Source organism: Phodopus roborovskii, unplaced genomic scaffold, assembly GCF_943737965.1.
Source record: "Phodopus roborovskii unplaced genomic scaffold, PHOROB, whole genome shotgun sequence".
NCBI lineage: Eukaryota > Metazoa > Chordata > Mammalia > Rodentia > Cricetidae > Phodopus > Phodopus roborovskii.
This window is the reverse complement of record NW_026125444.1, coordinates 15,269,865-15,288,531: the sequence shown is the minus strand read 5'-3', so window position 1 is coordinate 15,288,531 and position 18,667 is coordinate 15,269,865. Positions and strand designations below refer to the sequence as shown.

General features: G+C 47.4%; 1 protein-coding gene across 2 annotated transcripts in view; it reads right to left on the bottom strand.

The window, feature by feature from the left end:
• Positions 1–18,667, bottom strand: part of Ccdc136 (coiled-coil domain containing 136) — a 31,369-nt gene that overhangs the window by 8,243 nt on the left and 4,459 nt on the right. Inside the window, exons 5-15 of one of the 2 annotated variants that reach the window (XM_051175807.1) lie at positions 13,346–13,666; positions 9,638–9,749; positions 8,742–8,910; positions 7,583–7,723; positions 7,126–7,284; positions 6,488–6,658; positions 5,875–6,063; positions 3,630–3,824; positions 2,956–3,180; positions 1,121–1,627; positions 540–761 (exon numbers count right to left, since the gene is read on the bottom strand). In XM_051175807.1, coding sequence (XP_051031764.1) covers positions 540–761; positions 1,121–1,627; positions 2,956–3,180; positions 3,630–3,824; positions 5,875–6,063; positions 6,488–6,658; positions 7,126–7,284; positions 7,583–7,723; positions 8,742–8,910; positions 9,638–9,749; positions 13,346–13,666 — 2,411 coding nt within the window. The remainder of the gene's footprint in view (positions 1–539; positions 762–1,120; positions 1,628–2,955; positions 3,181–3,629; positions 3,825–5,874; positions 6,064–6,487; positions 6,659–7,125; positions 7,285–7,582; positions 7,724–8,741; positions 8,911–9,637; positions 9,750–13,345; positions 13,667–18,667) is intronic. The other variant, XM_051175806.1, reaches the window with a different exon arrangement.

The window sequence follows — 18,667 nt, the reverse complement described above, 5'->3', positions numbered from 1 at the left end:
ACTTGGCAGTATGCTGGGCACCTGTGCCTCCTTCCTGGTTACACAGTTAGAACCTTGCCCCTAATCTCAGCTTTTGTCCCCCTAGGCTTATGGCAGCATATGGTCTGTTCAAGAAGTACCAATCAGACTAGGCTCAGGTGGCCATCACTCTGGCCATCTCTCCCTGGCACACATGCAGTGACCCTCCTACTGGACAATGACCCTGTCCTCGAAGTGTATATAATCTAGTTAAAAAAAAAAAAAAAAAAAGACAATGACCTCAAAATAATCAAAGAAAATTGTCAAGTAAGACAATACGGCTCCATACAAGTGCTCTGGGCACAAAGTGAAAGAGACCATAGAAGCAGCAAAGGGGGAAAAGTAGCCTGGTTAACCAGCATGCCAGCGGTGAGCACTGGACGCCCTTCACCTGAGCAATGTCCATCTGGTACCATCTGGTGCAGCGGGCAGTCTGGCCTCTTGGGACTTGGCTTCCCTGCACTCCCCTCCCTACCTTAGTCTCTAAGTGGTCTGGGGACTCTGCCACTGGGCACAGTTACCTCGGTCTTGTCGCTCTGGGGAGCTGCAGGCTTTTCGAGGCTCTCCATGCACTCCCTCAAGTCCCTCTCACAGCTCTCCAGCTCCTGCTTCAGCTCTTGCTGCTTCACCAGCAGCCTGTTCATCTGCTCCTGCAGCTGGCTGTGGTCCTCCTGGCTCACCTGGTACAGGGCCTTCACTGCCTGCAACTTGGTCAGCACCTTGGCCACTGTCTCCTCAAAGTGCTGCAGAGAGTGGGGGAGCAATGACCGCACCCCAAGAAGCAGCTGACCTCTGCCCTACACCTTGCTAGGCCCGTCCCGGGAGTTGCCTAGGGGAGACTGTATTTCTTCCCAGAAAGGACGTCCTGACTATGTTCAAAGTCCTGAACCCTGGGGTCTTTGTCCTAATCAGGCTACCTCTGTCAGGAGCGAGGGGAAACAGGGCAGCCATGACCAGAAGCCTCACATATTTCAGGGAGTCTTCCAGGCCAGCTCTGACTGACCCTACTCCTGTGTCACTCTCTATGCCCATCCCCTGGTGATGCTTCTCCCAAAGATAGAAACCCGTCTTCCCCTCTGACCAATCATCTGGCAATGGTTACCTCTAGGTCTTCAGGCTCGGCTGGGTCCTCATCAGCACCACTGCTAACATAACTCTTGTGAAGGTTTTCAGAGCTAACGGCACTACCATAACTCTTCTTACAGGAAACACTTGTGTTGCTGGAGCGGTAACTCTTCTGAAAGGCCTCACTGAAACTGGTGGAGCTCTCATAGCTCTTGAGGAAGCTGTCGTTGCTGACCTGAGAACTTACATAACTCCTTTGATAGCATTCATTGTCCTCGATGGTGCTGTCATAACTCCTGTGGAAGCTCTCACTACTGGGGGCCATGCTGCCTGGGGTCTTCCTGTAGGACTCAAGGCTCATTTTTATGCTGGGGGACTGACTTTGGAGCAGCTGCATCTCCTCCATGCAGAGCTGTAGCTCAGCCTGCAGCCTCTTCCGCTCCTCCAGGAGCCGCCCATGCTCCTGCTGCAGTAGCTCCTGCTGCCTCTGACTGGTGTCATACAGCACCTGCAGAGCCTGCAGCTGGTCCATAAGCACCTTGGACTAGGGGGAGGCAGGGGAGCAGGAGACATCACCATTACTCTGAGACATTTCAGTTCTTTTAGCTGCCCCTCTCCCAGGGCAGGGAACTGTACACAAACACACCTCAGTCTCACAAGGACTCTGTCTTTGACTTAACCTACAGGTACTGGTGGTATATGTCAACTTTCCGCTCCTTCAGGAAAATCTCCCCAGGACAGAGACTCAGTGATTTTTAGGGCTCCTGTTTCTGCTGGTTTCTGTACTCTGGCATTATACATCTTCCTCCTTGAAGCAGTGTAGGTGGGTCTCAAGCTCCCTACCATACCATCACTTAAAATCAAGTGTACCCACCATCCTGATCTTTAGGCTCAGTCCTCTCCCCCACTCCTCATGGTAAAATCAGCCCAGCTGGGAATGTGTGAATATGAATTCTTTCCTTGGAAGGTGCAAGCTTGGAATCAAGGTCTTGTTACCCACTAGTCCCTGTACCTTCTGCTAGGATTCTGTGTCTGGTCTTGAGGATATTCAGCATTAGCTATAACTGATTAAGGGAACAGTTTCTATCTGGCTTTTCAGCCTAGGTATCTGACAGCCTGGAACGATCAAGCTCCACTGTCTGGATTTGTGCTACTTCCTGGTTCTCCTTGTCCACGCACGTAGCCTGAACTGGAACTGTCTACCTGCGCTGTCTACCTCAGACCACATTTATTCCCCAACTCTGAATAGACTCGTATAGATATTTCTACCTAGGCACTTGGTAGTGTTTGAGAAACACTGATTTTCTATTACATCCCTGTGACCTGGCTTGGATAGTGTAGTCAGAACCAACGAACCTGTCTGTTGCAACTGCTTTCCTTGCAGATGACTGGGCCCAGATTTGTTCATGGAGCCTCAAAAGGTTAAAAACTCAGAAAATGGAGAAGCAGACTTTCCAGCTCAAACAAAAAAGGTGATACATTCAGGGTCAGTCCAAAGGAACCAAAACAAACCCTGAATTGATCCCACACATCTTGGAAATGCCATGCTGGCGGGGCTGAATCAGACAGACTTTTGTGCCACTCGAACTCTTTTCTAGCTGCTGATTACACTTCAGCTCTTAAAGTAAATCACTCTAGAATTCCAAACATCAAACCAGAGTGTGTGCCTCTGAGGGTGATCCTCAGGGCATCTAAGCAGAGCAACAGCTTACTGGAGCCCACGGAGGACCCTGACCAGTGAAGCGCAGGCAGGGCGGTAGCCTCACCCTGCCTCCAAACAGGCCTTCCTGACTCAACTCTTGCACTGCGCCCTGGTCCTTGTCACATCACTGTACTCACAAGGCCCACTCCCCTCCTTTCTGCTGTGGTTACCTTGTTCTCACAAGTGGAGGATTTAGGCCCTTTGGCATCACGAGGGTTCACCAACACTTCCTGGAAATTAGACTCTTTGAACCCTCGAAGCTCTCTGTGTGCCTCTAACTGCTCCTTTAATACACTCTCTTGATTCTTTATCAGTTTTCTCTGTTCGTCCTGCATGCTTTGGTAGAGCAGCTGCATTTCACACAGGTCTTGCAACTTTGAAAGCAGCTCCTGACTCTGAGTAGGGCAGAGGAAGGAAAAGTGATGATTAAAAGGGAAGTACCCCTCCTAGGCCCTGTCCCCAATGGGCTCTGTCTCTTTACTGATCCACATAGCCCTTCTGGGGAGAGGGGTTCTTTCTAGGGAGCTCTGCTAATTGAATAAAAAAAAGATTCCTATGTGTGGATATATTTTCCAGTGATTTTCAGGTACACTTCCTCCAGATGGACCAAATATCTAAATATACAGTGCTGCACAGATTTCAGAATATAAAATATATTTTAAGGTTTAAAGCCCTTCTGAAGAAACATCCAAATCAGCTCTGCAGGGAGAATGGTGAGAAAGGAAAAAGCGCTTGGCCAAGAAAGGAAAATGCTCACTTCCCTGACTTCTATCTTTCCCACGGGCGGCTTCTTTATACCTGGAAGCTTCTCAAAGCAGCCTGCCCTGACCCTGGCAATGAGTACCTTCTGCAAGAGGCCACATTTGGGCTGTGGGAACGTGAGCCTGTGCAGCTCCTCCTGCAGCTGGCCCTGCTCCTCCTGCAGTCTCCTCTGGTCTTCCAGGAGTTCACACTGCTCCATCTGCAGGCGCCCCATCTCCTGCTGGCAGGATTTGAACTTGTCCTGCAGCTCTGTCAGTCTGGACAGCAGTGCGTCACACTGAGGTGAGGAGGGGGCAGGGCATGTTACTACTGAGGTCTAGTTTGGGGGCTGGCAGAGCACATGCGTGCTCCCAGCCTCCTGTGACACGTGACCCTCCCTCTTCCCTACCCTGTGCAGACCAGGCCGCTAGCTGGGGGCGGGGACACTGGATAGTCTCCAGCAGTCTTCTCTGTATTCTCAATGACTGTGCTCTACGTTTCCCTGACAGCCCCTCAGAGGTGATTTGAGAAGCCACGACCTCCCCCATTCTCTGGTCCTTTCCTGTGGCCCCCCCCCCGCACTGTAGGGAACTCCAGCTCAAGCCACTCTGCCAAGTTTTTTAGACTTAATTTACTTTCCTCATCGAAAAGGATTTAATTTTGACCTAATTTTTCTTATTTTTTTTTTCCCCTCACTTTTAGCTCCTACCCATGTGGGGACTGAACTTGGGGCCTAAGGAACGGTACAGCAGTGCTCTACAGGTCAGCGAGTTACATCTCCAGTCTTAGTCATACCGTAAAACCCTTAGAAAAATATGAGCTATTGCTGCATTTGGGTTAAGACTATGATTCTCAAAACTGGACATTTTAAAATGAAGTAAAATCTTAATGGTTTGTATACTACCATGTCTCTCACTTCCTTGGCGTGCGTGGGGGTGGGGGTACAGGGTCTCTCTGTGTAGCCCTGGCTGTCCCGGAACTTGCTCTGTAGACCAGGCTGACCTCAAACAGAGATTCACCTGCCTCTGCCTCCCGAGTGCTGGGATTAAAGGTGTACGCCACCAATGCATCGTTCCTGTGTGTGAGCTGTACCACTTAAGAGGTATTGAGTAAATCACAGACTCAGTAGCTCTCTCAATTGAGTGGGAGTGAAGAAAGCAGGGAAAAATGCAAGCCTTGGGCATGGAAAGGCACCTGAATTGCAACCTTTCCAATCCTCTGTCTTGTGAAGGCCCTTCCCTAGGGACACAGTCTGCAACTGGACTATGAGGCGGGAGAGGCAGGAGACTGAGTTTCCCAGCAGAATGTGGCCAGCCTCACCACTTCCCAAGGCTCTTGTGCCTTTTCTCCAAGGGCACCATGCCTTTCCAGCTCCTATTAGTAATCAAGGGCTGACAGTGCCCAACAGAGTAAATGGCAATGGCTGACATTCTATACACCACATAAAAAGTGTATAAATCCTTATGTATCACTGTTGGGATTTCTTTCTTCCTTTCTTTGTGTGTGTGTGTGTGTGTGTGTGTGTGTGTTTGTTTGTTTTGTGTTTTGTTTTTTGTTTTTTTTTCAGACAGTGTTCCACTGTATGGCCCTGGATGTCCTGGAACTCACTCTGTAGACCAGGCTAGACTCTAATTCACAGACACCCTCTGCCTCCTGAGTGCTGGGATTAAAGGCATGCACCACCACTGCCTGGCCAGAATTTATTTCTTAAAGGAAGTGAGACAAAATATTGTTCTGTATCAAGCCAGGTATTACATCTGTAATCTGAGCAACTGAGGTAGAAGCAAGAGGATAGCCACTATTCAAGAGTAACCTGGTCTATACAGTGAGACTGTCTCAACCCTTCTCTCCACCAGCATAAATAAATAAGTAGCATTTGGTTTAATCTGAAGCAAGAAAAATTCAAGATTTAAGAGTTTACTCCGAGTCTGACTACATCCTAAAAGAGCACTGGTTATCCAGTTAGCATTCTGGGTGTGGACCATGCCCGAAGATCACTTGCATCCTGCTTCAGGGTCTGTCCCTAGTCTTTTCAGTTTAGTTAAGCATATATGGGTCTATGTGTATGTCCCTCCCTGGAAACGATGGGACATCAATACAGTTACAACACCAATGGAGAAACGCCTACATACATGGGATCGTATGAGAAACAGATGTTCACACTGACTGAGGTCAAATGCATCAATCTGCTAGGCTAAGGCTCTCATTCAAGTTCAAGACAAACTGTTTTAAGGACAGTAGACGTGGGTCTGCCTTTGTCTCCTGTCTTTAGCTGGGTAACCTCATCCCTTGCCTTTGGAGCTCCTTTCTCCCGAGCTGGTGCCAGAAGCGTTCAGAACTACAATTACCTTGTTGGAGCCCTTTTCATCATTGTCTTCACAAACAGTCTGGCTGCTCTTGAGCTCTGTCAGCTCCTGCTGGCAGAGCAGGAGGTCCTGCTCCAGCTGGTCATACATGTGCTTCTGTCGCTCCAGCTCGTCCTTGCTGGACTGATACAGTCCCTTCATCTCCTGAAGCTGGGCTTGTATCCCTATATTCTGGGTAGGGGAGGCGGAGCCATCATCCCAAGCACACCTACCCCCTCGCTCTGGATCTGCCCTCCCCTGACCTTCCCAAGCCTGACTTCAGCCGGCCAGGGAGAACCAGACAGACCTCTCCCTAACAGGCTTGACACCCTGACCTCGGGAGACTGCCCGAGGAAAGATTTCTTTCTGCAGACTAATCTTCCGCTTGAAAATAAAAGGAAGCTGGGGATATGTCTGGTCTACTTCACCAACAATCCCTCCACACAAGTCCTACTGGGCGCACTCTGGCTCACCCTTACAGGAGACGCTGCCTGACTATGTACTCCTGGCCTGCTCACCCTTACAGGAGACGCTGCCTGACTATGTACTCCTGGCCTGCTCACCCTTACAGGAGACGCTGCCTGGCTATGTACTCCTGGCCTGCTCACCCTTTTACCTTATTATTTTTCTCTTGCAAGCAGTCCACCATGCCTCGGAGATGCTGCAGCTCTGTCTCGTGGCACCGCAGCTTGTCCTGCAGGTGTTGCTGCATTTCCAGCAGCTTTTCCTTCTCATTCACACTGCTCTGGTGCTGCATCTGCAGCTTCTGGAGCCGGCACTTTAACTCCTGCATGCAGGGGCTTTGGGTAGTGGTGCTGGCTTTTGTGGCTTTGCTCTTGTCCTAACTCAGCCACCGACCACTTGAGGATCTCTCTCCTCCTTTCCCTTGCCACTCACCCTCCCGCCTATGCTGCCCTTGAGGGAGGCAGCTACCTTTTTGTTTATAAATAAATGTAACCAATCTCATGTAAGCCAGGCTGTGTACCTGGAGCTAGCCTTGAACTCCCGATTCGTCTGCTTCTACCTCCTCGGTTCTGTCATTACAGATGTGCTCCACCACACTAGGCTCAACAAATGTTGTCTGTGTTTGTTCTGTTTCAATGCTAGGGATTGAACCTGGGACCTCATGCATTCTAGGCAGGCAGTCTACCAAAAGCCATATCCTCAGCTTTGGAGTTATTTTATCTACCTTCCCCAAAAGCCTCAGTCCAGCGCTCTTGGCCCTCCACTGTCCTTCACCTTTGGCACTGTTACCTTCTCATTTTGGCTCTCTACGGGTGTGGATTTGATGACTTTAAGCTGCCGGAGCTCAGTCTGAAGCTGCAACTGCGCCTTCAGAAGCTCATTCTGTTCATCCTGGCTAGCATCATACTTTTGCTGCAGGGCACACAGCCTGCTCTTCAGCTCCTCATTCTGCAGTAGGGAGGATGTGGGTAGAGCAGTTACTCTCAAGAAGCAGAAGGACTCTATGCAGGCCACGGGGACACTTTCCTGGTGCAGAGCCCTCGACACGCTCTCTGGATCTACGGCTAGGTTTCTTCAGTGATGACACTCAACAACCACCACCTTTCTACAGGCCATCTATGTGGCTTCTGTATGCAGGGGCTTTGGGTGATGCTGTCAGCAGAGTTCAGCCTCACTCCTGACGTCCAGCCTCCCTGGAGGCAGGGACTCCTGCCTTGCTGCCCTTCCTTCCCCTGGCAGTGCTTACCTGGGCGGCGCTGTGGGATGTCTGAGACCGAAGCACCTCATTCTGGGCACACTTGAGCTCCCTCTGCAACCGCTTCTGCTCCTCCTCACTGACCCGGCGATGATGCCGGAGCTCTTCCAACTCACAACACAAGTCCTTACACTATGTGGGGAATGGAATGGGGCTGATTTGTGGTAGATGACACATGTACATTAGGGACAGGGGAAGTATGTCATTCTTTTGATTTGGATATAGTCAAATATCACGAAACAATGTAGACTCATGCTGAGAAATTTGTCATTAAGCTACTGAATAATTGTGTGACCATTACAGAGTATATTGACACAAACAGTATGGCGTGCGTGAGTGCATGCGTGCGTGCGTGTGTGTGTGTGTGTGTGTGTGCATTGACCATGCTTTACTGTTCTTGGGGTACCAATGAACACCCTGAGATTGAATTAAGCACAAAAGAAAATGATGTCATTAACAGACACAACAAATACAAGATATTGAAGATGCTGTCAGTATAACAGAGCATCCTCAATGTTTTGTTGTTTTTGTTCTTGTTTTCTGAGACAAGGTTTCCCTGTGTAGCTCTGGCTATCCTGAAACTCACTCTGTAGACCAGGCTGGCCTTAAGCATACAGAGATCCACCTGCCTCTACCTCCCAAGTACTGGGATTAGAGGCGTGTGTCACCACATCCTGGCTGGCATCCTGTTCTATAATGAACTTTTTTTTTTTTTTTTTCCTGCTTTTTGTTTTTAAAGAGAAAGGCTTTTTAAAAAATATAATAATAAAAACATAATATGGTCAAAACATAAAATATTAGTAGTCATTTCTCATCAAGTTGTATAACTGTATGTGTTAGACTTTCACACAACTGGAAGTTTCACACACAGTAGGCTCATTTGCAGTAGCATCACCACACGCCTGCTCAGTAACTTGCTACACTAAAACATGAGTAGGGCTAAGAACTTTTCAGCACTACAATATATCTGGTCCAGTTTTTGACTGAAATGCCATCACATGATACATGACTCTATTCCTATCAGTCAGCCAAGGCCCAAGATACCATACCCTGCCATAGTGCATGGCTCTCTTGTTAGTGCTATTCCTACTACGGGCCAGGAAAAGACAGGAGGTGGCAGCAAGAGCCTCCACTCCACCCTCCAGCCTACCTTGGTCTGCATGCCCTGCATCTGTTCCTCAGCTCCTAGCAGCTGCTGTCGCAAAAGCTGCATCTCAGGATCAGGCTCTGGGAAATCCAGCTCTGAAGTCTGAGACTCTACTGACATCATGCTCCTCAGCATCTGGGATTCCAACCATTGTTCTGTTGCTCTTCGTGTCCTGTAATCCAGAACCCAGGGCTAAGTAGGGAGCAGCTCTGCCTGGCTCAGGCCCAGTGCTGACATTACTAAAGAGCCTTGTACTGTCTTCACCTCTCAAACAAATGTGTTTAGAAGACTACACAAAACCTCCAGCACCCCACTGTGTGGCCATTTTGACTTTGGGAAATCCTAGGATCTTGATTTCAAGAGTGGGCCTGATGCCAAACCACCTCTAACCCGGAGGCTCTATCCCAGTGGTTTTCAACCTGCAGGTCATGACCCCTCTGGGGGTCACATACCAGATATTCACATTACAATTCATAACAGTAGCAAAATTATAGTTATGAAGTAGCAACAAAATAATTTTGCGGTTGGGGGCCACCACAACATGAGGAACTGTGTTAAAGGACTGCAGCATTAGGAAGGGTGAGAGCCACTGCTCTATGCCATTAGACTGAATCATATCTAGGGACAACAAAGGGATCTTGGCTGATCTAACATAAAGCAGAACCAGCTGGATTCCAATGCCAAGAATAGAGGACAACTACATTTTTGTAGCTCATTTAACTATAGTTCTGATAATACAGTTTAGTGGCATTCTGAGCCTGCTCCTGGGAGGTCTCTATACCCTTGGGATAACAAAGAAATGACTGCTTTCCAGGGGTAGAGGACCATTCAAGACCCCAGCCTCTGCCTTCTGGGAAGACCCAAGAGAGCCCAAGAGAGAATGTGCAGTGTGGCTGTACCTGTCGCTCTCCAGCTCAGCAAGTTGCCCTGTGAGGCTGCTGTTGCTCTCCTGCAAGGCCTGGTACTCCTCGTTCAGGAAGTGGTAGCGCTCCCGAAGCTGGTGTAGCTCGTCTGCAAAGAGAGGCACAGAGAGAGAGAGAGAGAGAGAGAGAGAGAGAGAGAGAGAGAGAGAGAGAGAGAGAACAGCCGAGCCTCAGTGCATAGAAGCCCTGATGACCAGCCCCAAGCTTTCCTGGATGGAAACTCAATGGCAAAGGGCTACATAGTCCCTAAGCACAGAAAACATTCACCCTTAAAGCCCCAACTGGAACACCATCTTGAACTTTCAGCAGCTTTTGAAGGCTTAAGTTAAATTCATTGTATCTAAGTTTCTAGTTAACTATTTATGATTACCTCCCCATTATCCTTTTTCCCCCCTTTTAGACAGAGCCTCAGGTAGCATAGGCTGGTCTCTAGCTAACCTTAACTTCAGATCTTCCTGTCTCTACCTCCTGAGTGCTGGGATTACAGGTATGAGCCACCAAGCCTGCTTTTTTTTTTTTTTTTTTTTAATGAGGTACCCTGGATCAGACACAGAGCGTCATGCATGCTAGGCAAGCACTTTAGCAACCGAGGTATAGCTACAGCCTCCATGATGCTTTTAACACAAACTCTTGAGAGATGTGAATTGCCAGAATTGCCTTTCAAAAACAGTCCACTCATTCCGAGTATCCTTTATTTCCTTTAGCATCACACTGAAGACACTGGCCTGGACAAAGTTCAAATACTCCTTGTTGTTGGGTTCTGTTTTTGTTTGTGGGTTTGTTTTTGCTTTTCTGGTGGAGAGGAACGGTGTACTAGCTGGTTTTGTGTGTCAACTTGACACAAGCTAGAGTCATCAGAGAGGAAGGAGCCTCAGTTGAGAAAATGCCTCTATGAGCATCAGCTGTAAGGCTGATCAATGGGGGGGGGGAGGGGAGGCCCAGCCCATTGTGGGTGGTGCCATCCCTGGGCTGATGGACATGGATTCTATAAGAAAGCAGACTGAACAAGCTATGTGAAGTACACCAGTAAGCAGCACTCCTCCACAGCCTCTGAATCAGCTCCTGCCTCCAGGTTCCTGCCTTGTTGTGGAGTTCCTGCCCTGCCCTACTTCAGTGGTGAACAGCAATGTGGAAATGTGAGTTGAATGAACCCTTTACAGCCATGGTGTTTTGTCACAGCAACAGAAGCACTAACTAACACAAAGGGTGCTTGGAATAAAATCTAGGGTCTCACCATGGGTGCCAGCAAGCACACTACCACCAAGCCACACTCAGGATTCTTCATCTGCTAACAGAAAAGTCCATTCCAATCTAAAATGCTTGTTTTCCTCAAGATTAGAAGACAGAAGAGGTCCTGTTGAAATTCCCCAGTTGCTACAAATACCCAAGTTGTATCTCTTTATGAGTAAGAACTATCAGAGCTATCGAGGAGGTTCAACCTCTAAAAGAGAATTCAGTTTCCAGCACCCATGTTGCCTGACTCATAACCACCTATAACACCAGCTCCAGAACTCCAATACTCTCTTTTGGACTCAGCTGTCAGTCACCCAAACATGTGAAAGACACAGACACATACGCATACAAATAAAAGTAAATAAACAAAGAAAAGAATAATATTACTTGGGCTGGGGAGATGGCTGAGTGGGTAAAGTGCTTGCTTATATAAACATGAGTTCTGATTCCCAGTATCCCCTTAAAAAGCCAGGAATGGCAGCTTGTACCTATATAAACCCAGAACTGAGGGTGTGGAGACCAGTGGGATACTGTGGGGCTCACTAATGAGCCAGTCTAGTCACGGTGGTAAACTTCAGTTCAGTGACAAATCCTGTCTCAAAAACATAAGGTGGACACTGAGAGGCAGACACACAACACCAGCCGCTGGCTTCTACAGTGCATGCAGAGGTGAGTGCTTCCCCAACACACATACACCACACACTCTAATACACAGAAAAGAATCACAGTGTGTAGGGCACTAATTCCACCACATTTAAGGTACACCAACTGGCCTTAATTACAATATTTTATTTGTCAGAAGATTCAACATCCCTGAACAACACTTCTAATGTTTCTTCTTTATTCCAGTCCAGGCATGGTGGCACATCCCTTAAAACCCAGAATTTGGGAGGCAGAAGCAGAGAGATCTCTGTGTGTTTGAGGCCAGCCTGGTCTACATAACAAGTTCCACAACAGCAAGGGCTATGTAGAGAGACTCTGTATTAATAAACAAATAAATAAATTTCAATTACGTAAATGGATAAATATTAAATTAATTAATTAATTAATTAAAGACAATTTCTGAAGATGACCATGGGAAGGAAGGAAACCTTTAATAAGAACTGTGCATGAAGCACTGGACTTGATGATTTCGACCTTCATTTAATCCTTGGAATAGCCCTGTGTAAGACCTCCCCCCATCCCTTACTTAAAAACAAACTAAAAACAAAAACAAAAACAAAAAACCAACTGATTTTAGAATAGGTTTAGACTTAAAAAAAGATAATGCACACACAAAGCCAGTTCAAATTTCCTTGGGAGAATTCTCACCCAGGTTCCTCAGCTATTAAGCATCTTACCTTACATTGCCTACTTGTCATGATTAAGAACCAACGACCATACATTAGGATTAACTCCACATGTCATTTAGATTTCTCTGTGTTTTCATTAAGCCCCTTTTCTGTCCTAGTATTTCATCCTGCTCTAAGACTTTATTAACCAAGCTGAGGTCCATATTCCAGGTATAGATGAAGCTTGGAGAGAGGTAATAAGTTGACTAAGTTGATCCTGCTACCCCAGCTGGAGCTGAGCTCCTGACTCAGGTTAGGTCCAATCTAGCTGCCTCCTTTCCCTTGGGCTGCCTCCCTCTCCTAGCATCACCCGTACAAAGGCACTTCTGAAAAGCTTAATACAGCTGGAGAAACTTGCAATGCTTTCATTTCCTTGTGACTGTCTCTGCTTGACCTGGCCAAATGTAGGGCCTCCATTATACCCAGATCATAAATCCAGGCTAAAATAAAGGCTAACCCACTGATGTCACGAATCCTAGCAACTAGCTGGGAGATGCCTGAAAACAGGGCTCGAAGCTTTTAAGTACCGCATGCTTACTAGAAATAACCTCTCTTTCTCTCCAGCTGTCTTGTGCTCTGATCTGCTGCCTCCCAAAGTGTCTACTCTGGGGAGGGCTAAATGAACCTAAGAATTAGCATTCTGGTTCTCAGACTCAGGACTAGAGGCCTAAACAGGGTCAGGCAAAGAGCCATGATGCCATAGCAGCAGGAAAAATTTTTTAAGGTGACAGGTCCTTCTGTATCTACCCCAGACTTTTCCCCCCCAGGGAGTACTTTCCCAGAGTCAAATCAACGAGTACCCAACAGTTCTGTGTTAATCTCCAGGGAGGCTAGCCTGATCTATAGAGCAAGTTCCAGAGCAGGCTCCAATGGAACTGGGAAATTCTGTCTCGAAAAACAAAAACAAAAAGTCTCCAGGGAACATCTCTATGGCACTAATTCTTATACCACCATGGTTATGTAACAGCTGAGTGAGTCTTTCCAGTCTCAAAGTAAACATGGGGGATATTTTTTTCTAGATGTTTCTAATGTATAAGGTAGTACTGTTCTTCCTCCATCTTCCTACCTATGATGTCTTCTCCTCTATTCAACTCTGTGAATGAATCAGAAAGTCTCATACCTTGTATCCCAGAGAAGTCTGAGATACTCAAATCAGATGGTTCAGAAGTCTTCAATTCCATTTCTGCACGGAGCGAGGCAATCTCCATCTCATAGTCCCCTCGAATGCGTTCCATGTCATCGAGTTCATTCTGCAGCCGGCAGAGATCATCCTGCAAGGACGCTATGTCGCTCTCATGTTCAGTTGCAGAGTCTGCTGCGGCTTGCCGTAGATTCTGGATCTCCGCCTGGGCCAGATGTAGCTCCTGCTCTATTTCTTTGAGTTCAGTTTCTTTCTCACGCTCTAACAGGGAAATCTCCTCCCGTAGATGTTGAAGCTCACCTGCAAAGCCCAAAGGTTCACAGTCAGGGCGAAAAGCGAATGAGTTAAAAACATGCTCTGGAAGCACAGAGCCCAAGACAGACTTAATTCTTGTCTGGAAATTACTGCCAACCCAGTTTTGACCCCACAAGAGAAGCAGAGCATCATAAGGTGTAGAATGGAAGAGTACTCAAGAAGGGATTAGACAGTGACTCTGGTAGTAAATGTGGTAGAAAGGCAGACTTTGAGGGCTTACGTTCTATGAGAACACAGTACAGTGACACATGCATGGGAATGTCATAAGAAAACTCATTACTTTGTGTGCTAGTCTAAAAGAACTAAAAAATATAGACAAACAGAATAGTATTAAATATGCCTGAAGAACCACTTGCCAGTTAAAAAACCAAGACCCCTAGGTGTGGTGACTCACACTGTCATTCCGAAACTTGAGAGATTCAAGGTCATTTTCAGCAACATTGTGAATCTGGGTCCAGCATGAGCTATGTAGTATTTTACCAGTGTCCTAAGTCTTTCTAAAAATCCCATCCTGGGAGCTTAGGAAATTCAGACTCACAGTCTCAGAGGCTGCCCCTTTCCCCAAATGCCTTGTAAAGCACAGAATGAAAGACAGCACATATCTAGAATTCAAGGTCAACTTAAAAAAGAAGCTCATCATTAAAACATTAACACATGGAATACTAACCTACATGGTGACTGATTGATAATGCCAAATGTTTGAGTCAATGGTGATATTCTCCAAGAGGGCCTTAGCAGAAGACAATCAGTTTCCCTTTAGACCACCAAAAACAGTAAGTCAAAACAAACCTTTTTACTAACTAAAAATAGGAAAGTGTTCCCATGCTATAGTGACTAGAAAGAAACCAAACCAGGCACTATATAACAAACATTTAAAGACACATGGAAAGATCTATGGCCCCAAACCATAGAGCAGTTGCTTCCAGGCTGGGGAAATGGCTTAGTTGGTAAAATGCTTGCCATGCAAACACAAGGGTCTGGGTTCAGGCCTTCAGCATCCACATAAAAACCCAGGCCTAGCTGACATGAGTCAACTATCCTAGCCCTTGGGACTGGGGCGGGGGTAGGAGGCAGAGAAGGATCACTAGAGCTGATTGATTAGCCTGTTTAGCTGAATCAGCGAGCTCTTGCCTCAGTGAGAGACCCCTGTCTCAAAAAATAAGGTGGACAATGACTGAGGAAGACACGAGACATGGAGGCCCCTTCTCCACACTCATATGCACATTCTCTCTCTCTCTCTCTCTCTCTCTCACACACACACACACACACACACACACACACACACAGAAAATACATTTAAAAAATAGCAATTGCCTCAGAGGAGTAAGATAACATGTGACAGGTATTTTAACCTCCATATCATACCTGTGTTGCTTGATTTTTACAAGTTTCTACATTTTTACATACAGTTATGCATATATTTTCATTTGCAAAACCAAGGTGTCAAACTCTGTGGAGCATCTGAGGTTCCTTTTGTTGTTTTTAAGACAGTGCCTCATTCTGGAGCACAGGCTGATCTCAAACTCCCTTGGCCTCAGCCTCCCAAGTGATGGGATTACAGACATGAGTCACCACCATGTCTAGTCTCCCCTCTCTGATTTCTAGATGCAGGTCACCCATTTGGAATGAGTGAAACTCTCAAAAGCAGAGAATTAAAGCCATGGATTCCAGTAAGAATCCAGAACGGGGGGTGGGGGGTGAGCAGGACTAGGGGGTCAAAGAGAATTGGACTTCATATGCCCCCTTGTCCTATGCCCTGCTCACTCTGCCAAACATCCAGATTTCATCTTTTCCTAGCATCTCCTCCACCTCCTCCATCAGAGGGATCCTCAAAGCTCTTACTTGCAGCATGTGTGCTGGTGTTCAGTTCCAGCCTCACTCAGGTATAAACTATGAAAACATGACTGTTTTGTTCACCATCACAGTTCCCATATCTGGTAACCGGCTTGGCAGAATGCAGCTCAATAAATATTTACTGAGGGGCTCCTCTGTTCAATTTTTTTTTTTTTAAACTGAGTTTCTTCTGTGTACGCAGAAGTACACACTTAAGAGAACCTAGGATTTAAGGGCATAGTTGTACACGCCTGTAGTCCCAGCAGCACTCTAGAGGCTGAGAATTAATTGCTTGAGCCTAGGAGTGTGAAGCCGGCCTCTGTCAAGCCGCCCGGGAGCGGGTTGGGGGCGGGGAGAAGGGAGAAAGGACCTGTTAGGATATATGGGAGGTATCACTGTTAAGTGGACAGGGCACCCCGGGGAGCAGAGGTCCCAGGCCTCCATCAAGCATGTGCACTAGGTTGCAAGACTTCCTGGGTTTTGTTTTAACTTTCTCTACTAGGGGCTGAACCCAGCACCTCAGGTGTGCAGGATGCTAGGGCACTGAATGAACTACATCCCCAAGCCAGGAAGGAAACAAAACCGGCCTGTTCCCTGCTTTCATGAAGTTCACAGCCAAGTGATGGGGGAGGCTTCTACAGCAGCCCACCCACGGCACAGCTCAGTCTGTTGGAGGGGGGACGCCTAGGGGTCAGCCGGCCGCTGCGACGAAGGGACACCCAGCTGGCCATTCCGGAGGGCAGGCTAGCCTCGTCTCCCTAGCTAGCCCTCAACCCTCACCGGGCGGCTCTTTGGAATCTGGCTCTGTAAACTGCCTCCTCGGATCCCGGGAGCCGGGGCAGGGGCGGGCGGCGCAGACAGGAGTTGAGAAGGCGGGACCAGGTTCCAAAGCGCCGGCGCCGGTTGACTGAGGGCTGGGGCCGTCGGGGCGCGGAGGAGGGTGCGGGCGCCAGCTCGCGGGGCAGGGAAGGCGGCTGGCACTTACTGCTTATGGCCTGCATCTCGCCGGCCCCCCACAAGCGGTCTCCGAGGGGGCCTCCCGCCTCCCCGCCGGTGCCGCCCCAGGGGGGGCTGTGGCGGCCGGAACCGCCTCTGAACACCAGGTACCTCTGAGGCCGCGAGCGCCCCCACTGGGCGGAAACGGGCAACGCGCGTGCGCAAGGGCCCACCTCAGGCTCCACCCGGGGGCGGGGCTCGGGGCGGGGCTCGGGGCGGGGCTGGGGTCCGCAGCCCCTCACCCGGGAATCATTGAAATCTAGCAACAACTCCTCTTCTAGCCTGGCCTTGCAGCTTTTCAGACTTCCGCCATACTGGGGAGAAAAGAATGTTCTTTTTGAAGCACAGACTAACACTTGGCCCAGCTGGACCTTTCTTTCATCGCATAAAGAAGATCAAGGGTTCCTTACCTTAAAAAAAAAAAAAAAAAAAAATCAAACCTTCTCCCTTGACCTCGCTACTCTACCCCTTCTCTCCAAAATGGTGATCGCCATGATCTGTACTCAGTTCTTCATCTGACCTCCTGTTTCCTCTCCAGTTCCAATCCAATCCGTACTATCTGCCTGGTCTCCATCTTGCCAACTCCAGAGGCCACTGCACCTGCCTTCGCAGCTTTCCACGCAGTGGAGCATCACTTCCATGAAGCATTTTCTGCTCTTGGTTTTCAGGGCAGAATGGACTTAGTGGTTCCTTCTATCGCCATTTCTTTTGTACGGTCCTCCTCCTGTTTTGGGCCTCTAGTTAGGAGAATGGAGCCTTTCTCTTCCCTCTGGTATTTCTTGATATAACTGAAAGCCCATCTCCCATAGACTATAACGCTGTCTGCACGTTAAAAATTACCGAATCAGGGGCTGGACAGATGGCTGCTCAGCAGTTAAGAGCACCGACTGGTCTTCTAGAGGTCTTGAGTTCAATTCCCAGCAACCACAGGGTGGCTCACCACCATCTATAGTGGGATCTGATGCCCTCTTCTGGCATAAAGGTGTACATGCAGTTAGGAGTATATATATATATATATATATATATATATATATATATATATATGTGTGTGTGTGTGTGTGTGTATGTATGTATATATGTATGTATGTATATATGTATTTGTATATATACATATATATGAGATATATATATAATATATACACACATATATACATATATGTATATACATACATACACACACACACATATATATATATAATATATATAGTTGAGGTTTGAAAAAAAATTACTGAATCTTATTTCCAGGCTTTGTTTCTCCCCCAGTTTTAGATTCACACATCCAAATGCTTTCTTTACACACTCATTGGACATCAAACTCATCCAGTAAAAAACTCTTAAATGGTTTCCCCAATCCCAAACTCATTTCTTGCCAACCTTTTCCATGCCTATTGGATATCACCATTTACCCATTTTCTCTGGGTCCACCTTCAAAATATATTCTGAACCATCTCCATTTCTCCTTAATTCAGTAAAAATAATTGGTTAAATGGGCCACTAGCATACTTGACTCCCTCCCCTCCTCCTGGATTCTAAAGGACTCTATTGGAGGGTTAGGGTTGTTGCTAGGTGGTAGGACCCTTGACACTGGAGGAAAAAGGCAAAGCTAAACTAAAAATGTAATCCATGCCAATCACTGCAGCATTGAAACATACCTCCTGTAGTGTCTACTTCACTTACAATGAAAGCCATCCCTGTCAGCTGACCTAGAGGGCCTCTTGTAACCAGACCTCTGCCTTCTCTTGGAGCTTTCTCGGACCAGAGTCCTTCAAGGACACTTCACAATGACCTTAGTTCTGTCCCCCAGCACATGACCTTTGCAGATTCAGTTCCTTCTGCCCAGGAGGTCCTGCCATCAGACCTTTGACTGTCTGGATCCTTCCCATTATTCAGCTTAAGTGTCATCTTCTTGAAGGCTTGTCAAAGTCATCTATGTAAAACTGACTCCTATGTCACCCCATCCACATATCACAGGTCTATACTGAGTTCATACATGCATAGCCTTTATTGCCAACCGAACTTGTTTATGTTTTCCTTTAGAATCTACTTTTTAAAAAAAAAAAAAAAATGAGACAGGATCTCATGAAGCCCAGATAGCCTTGAACTCACTATGAAGCCATGGATGGCATCAAATTCCTGATTCTCCTGCCTCTATTTCCC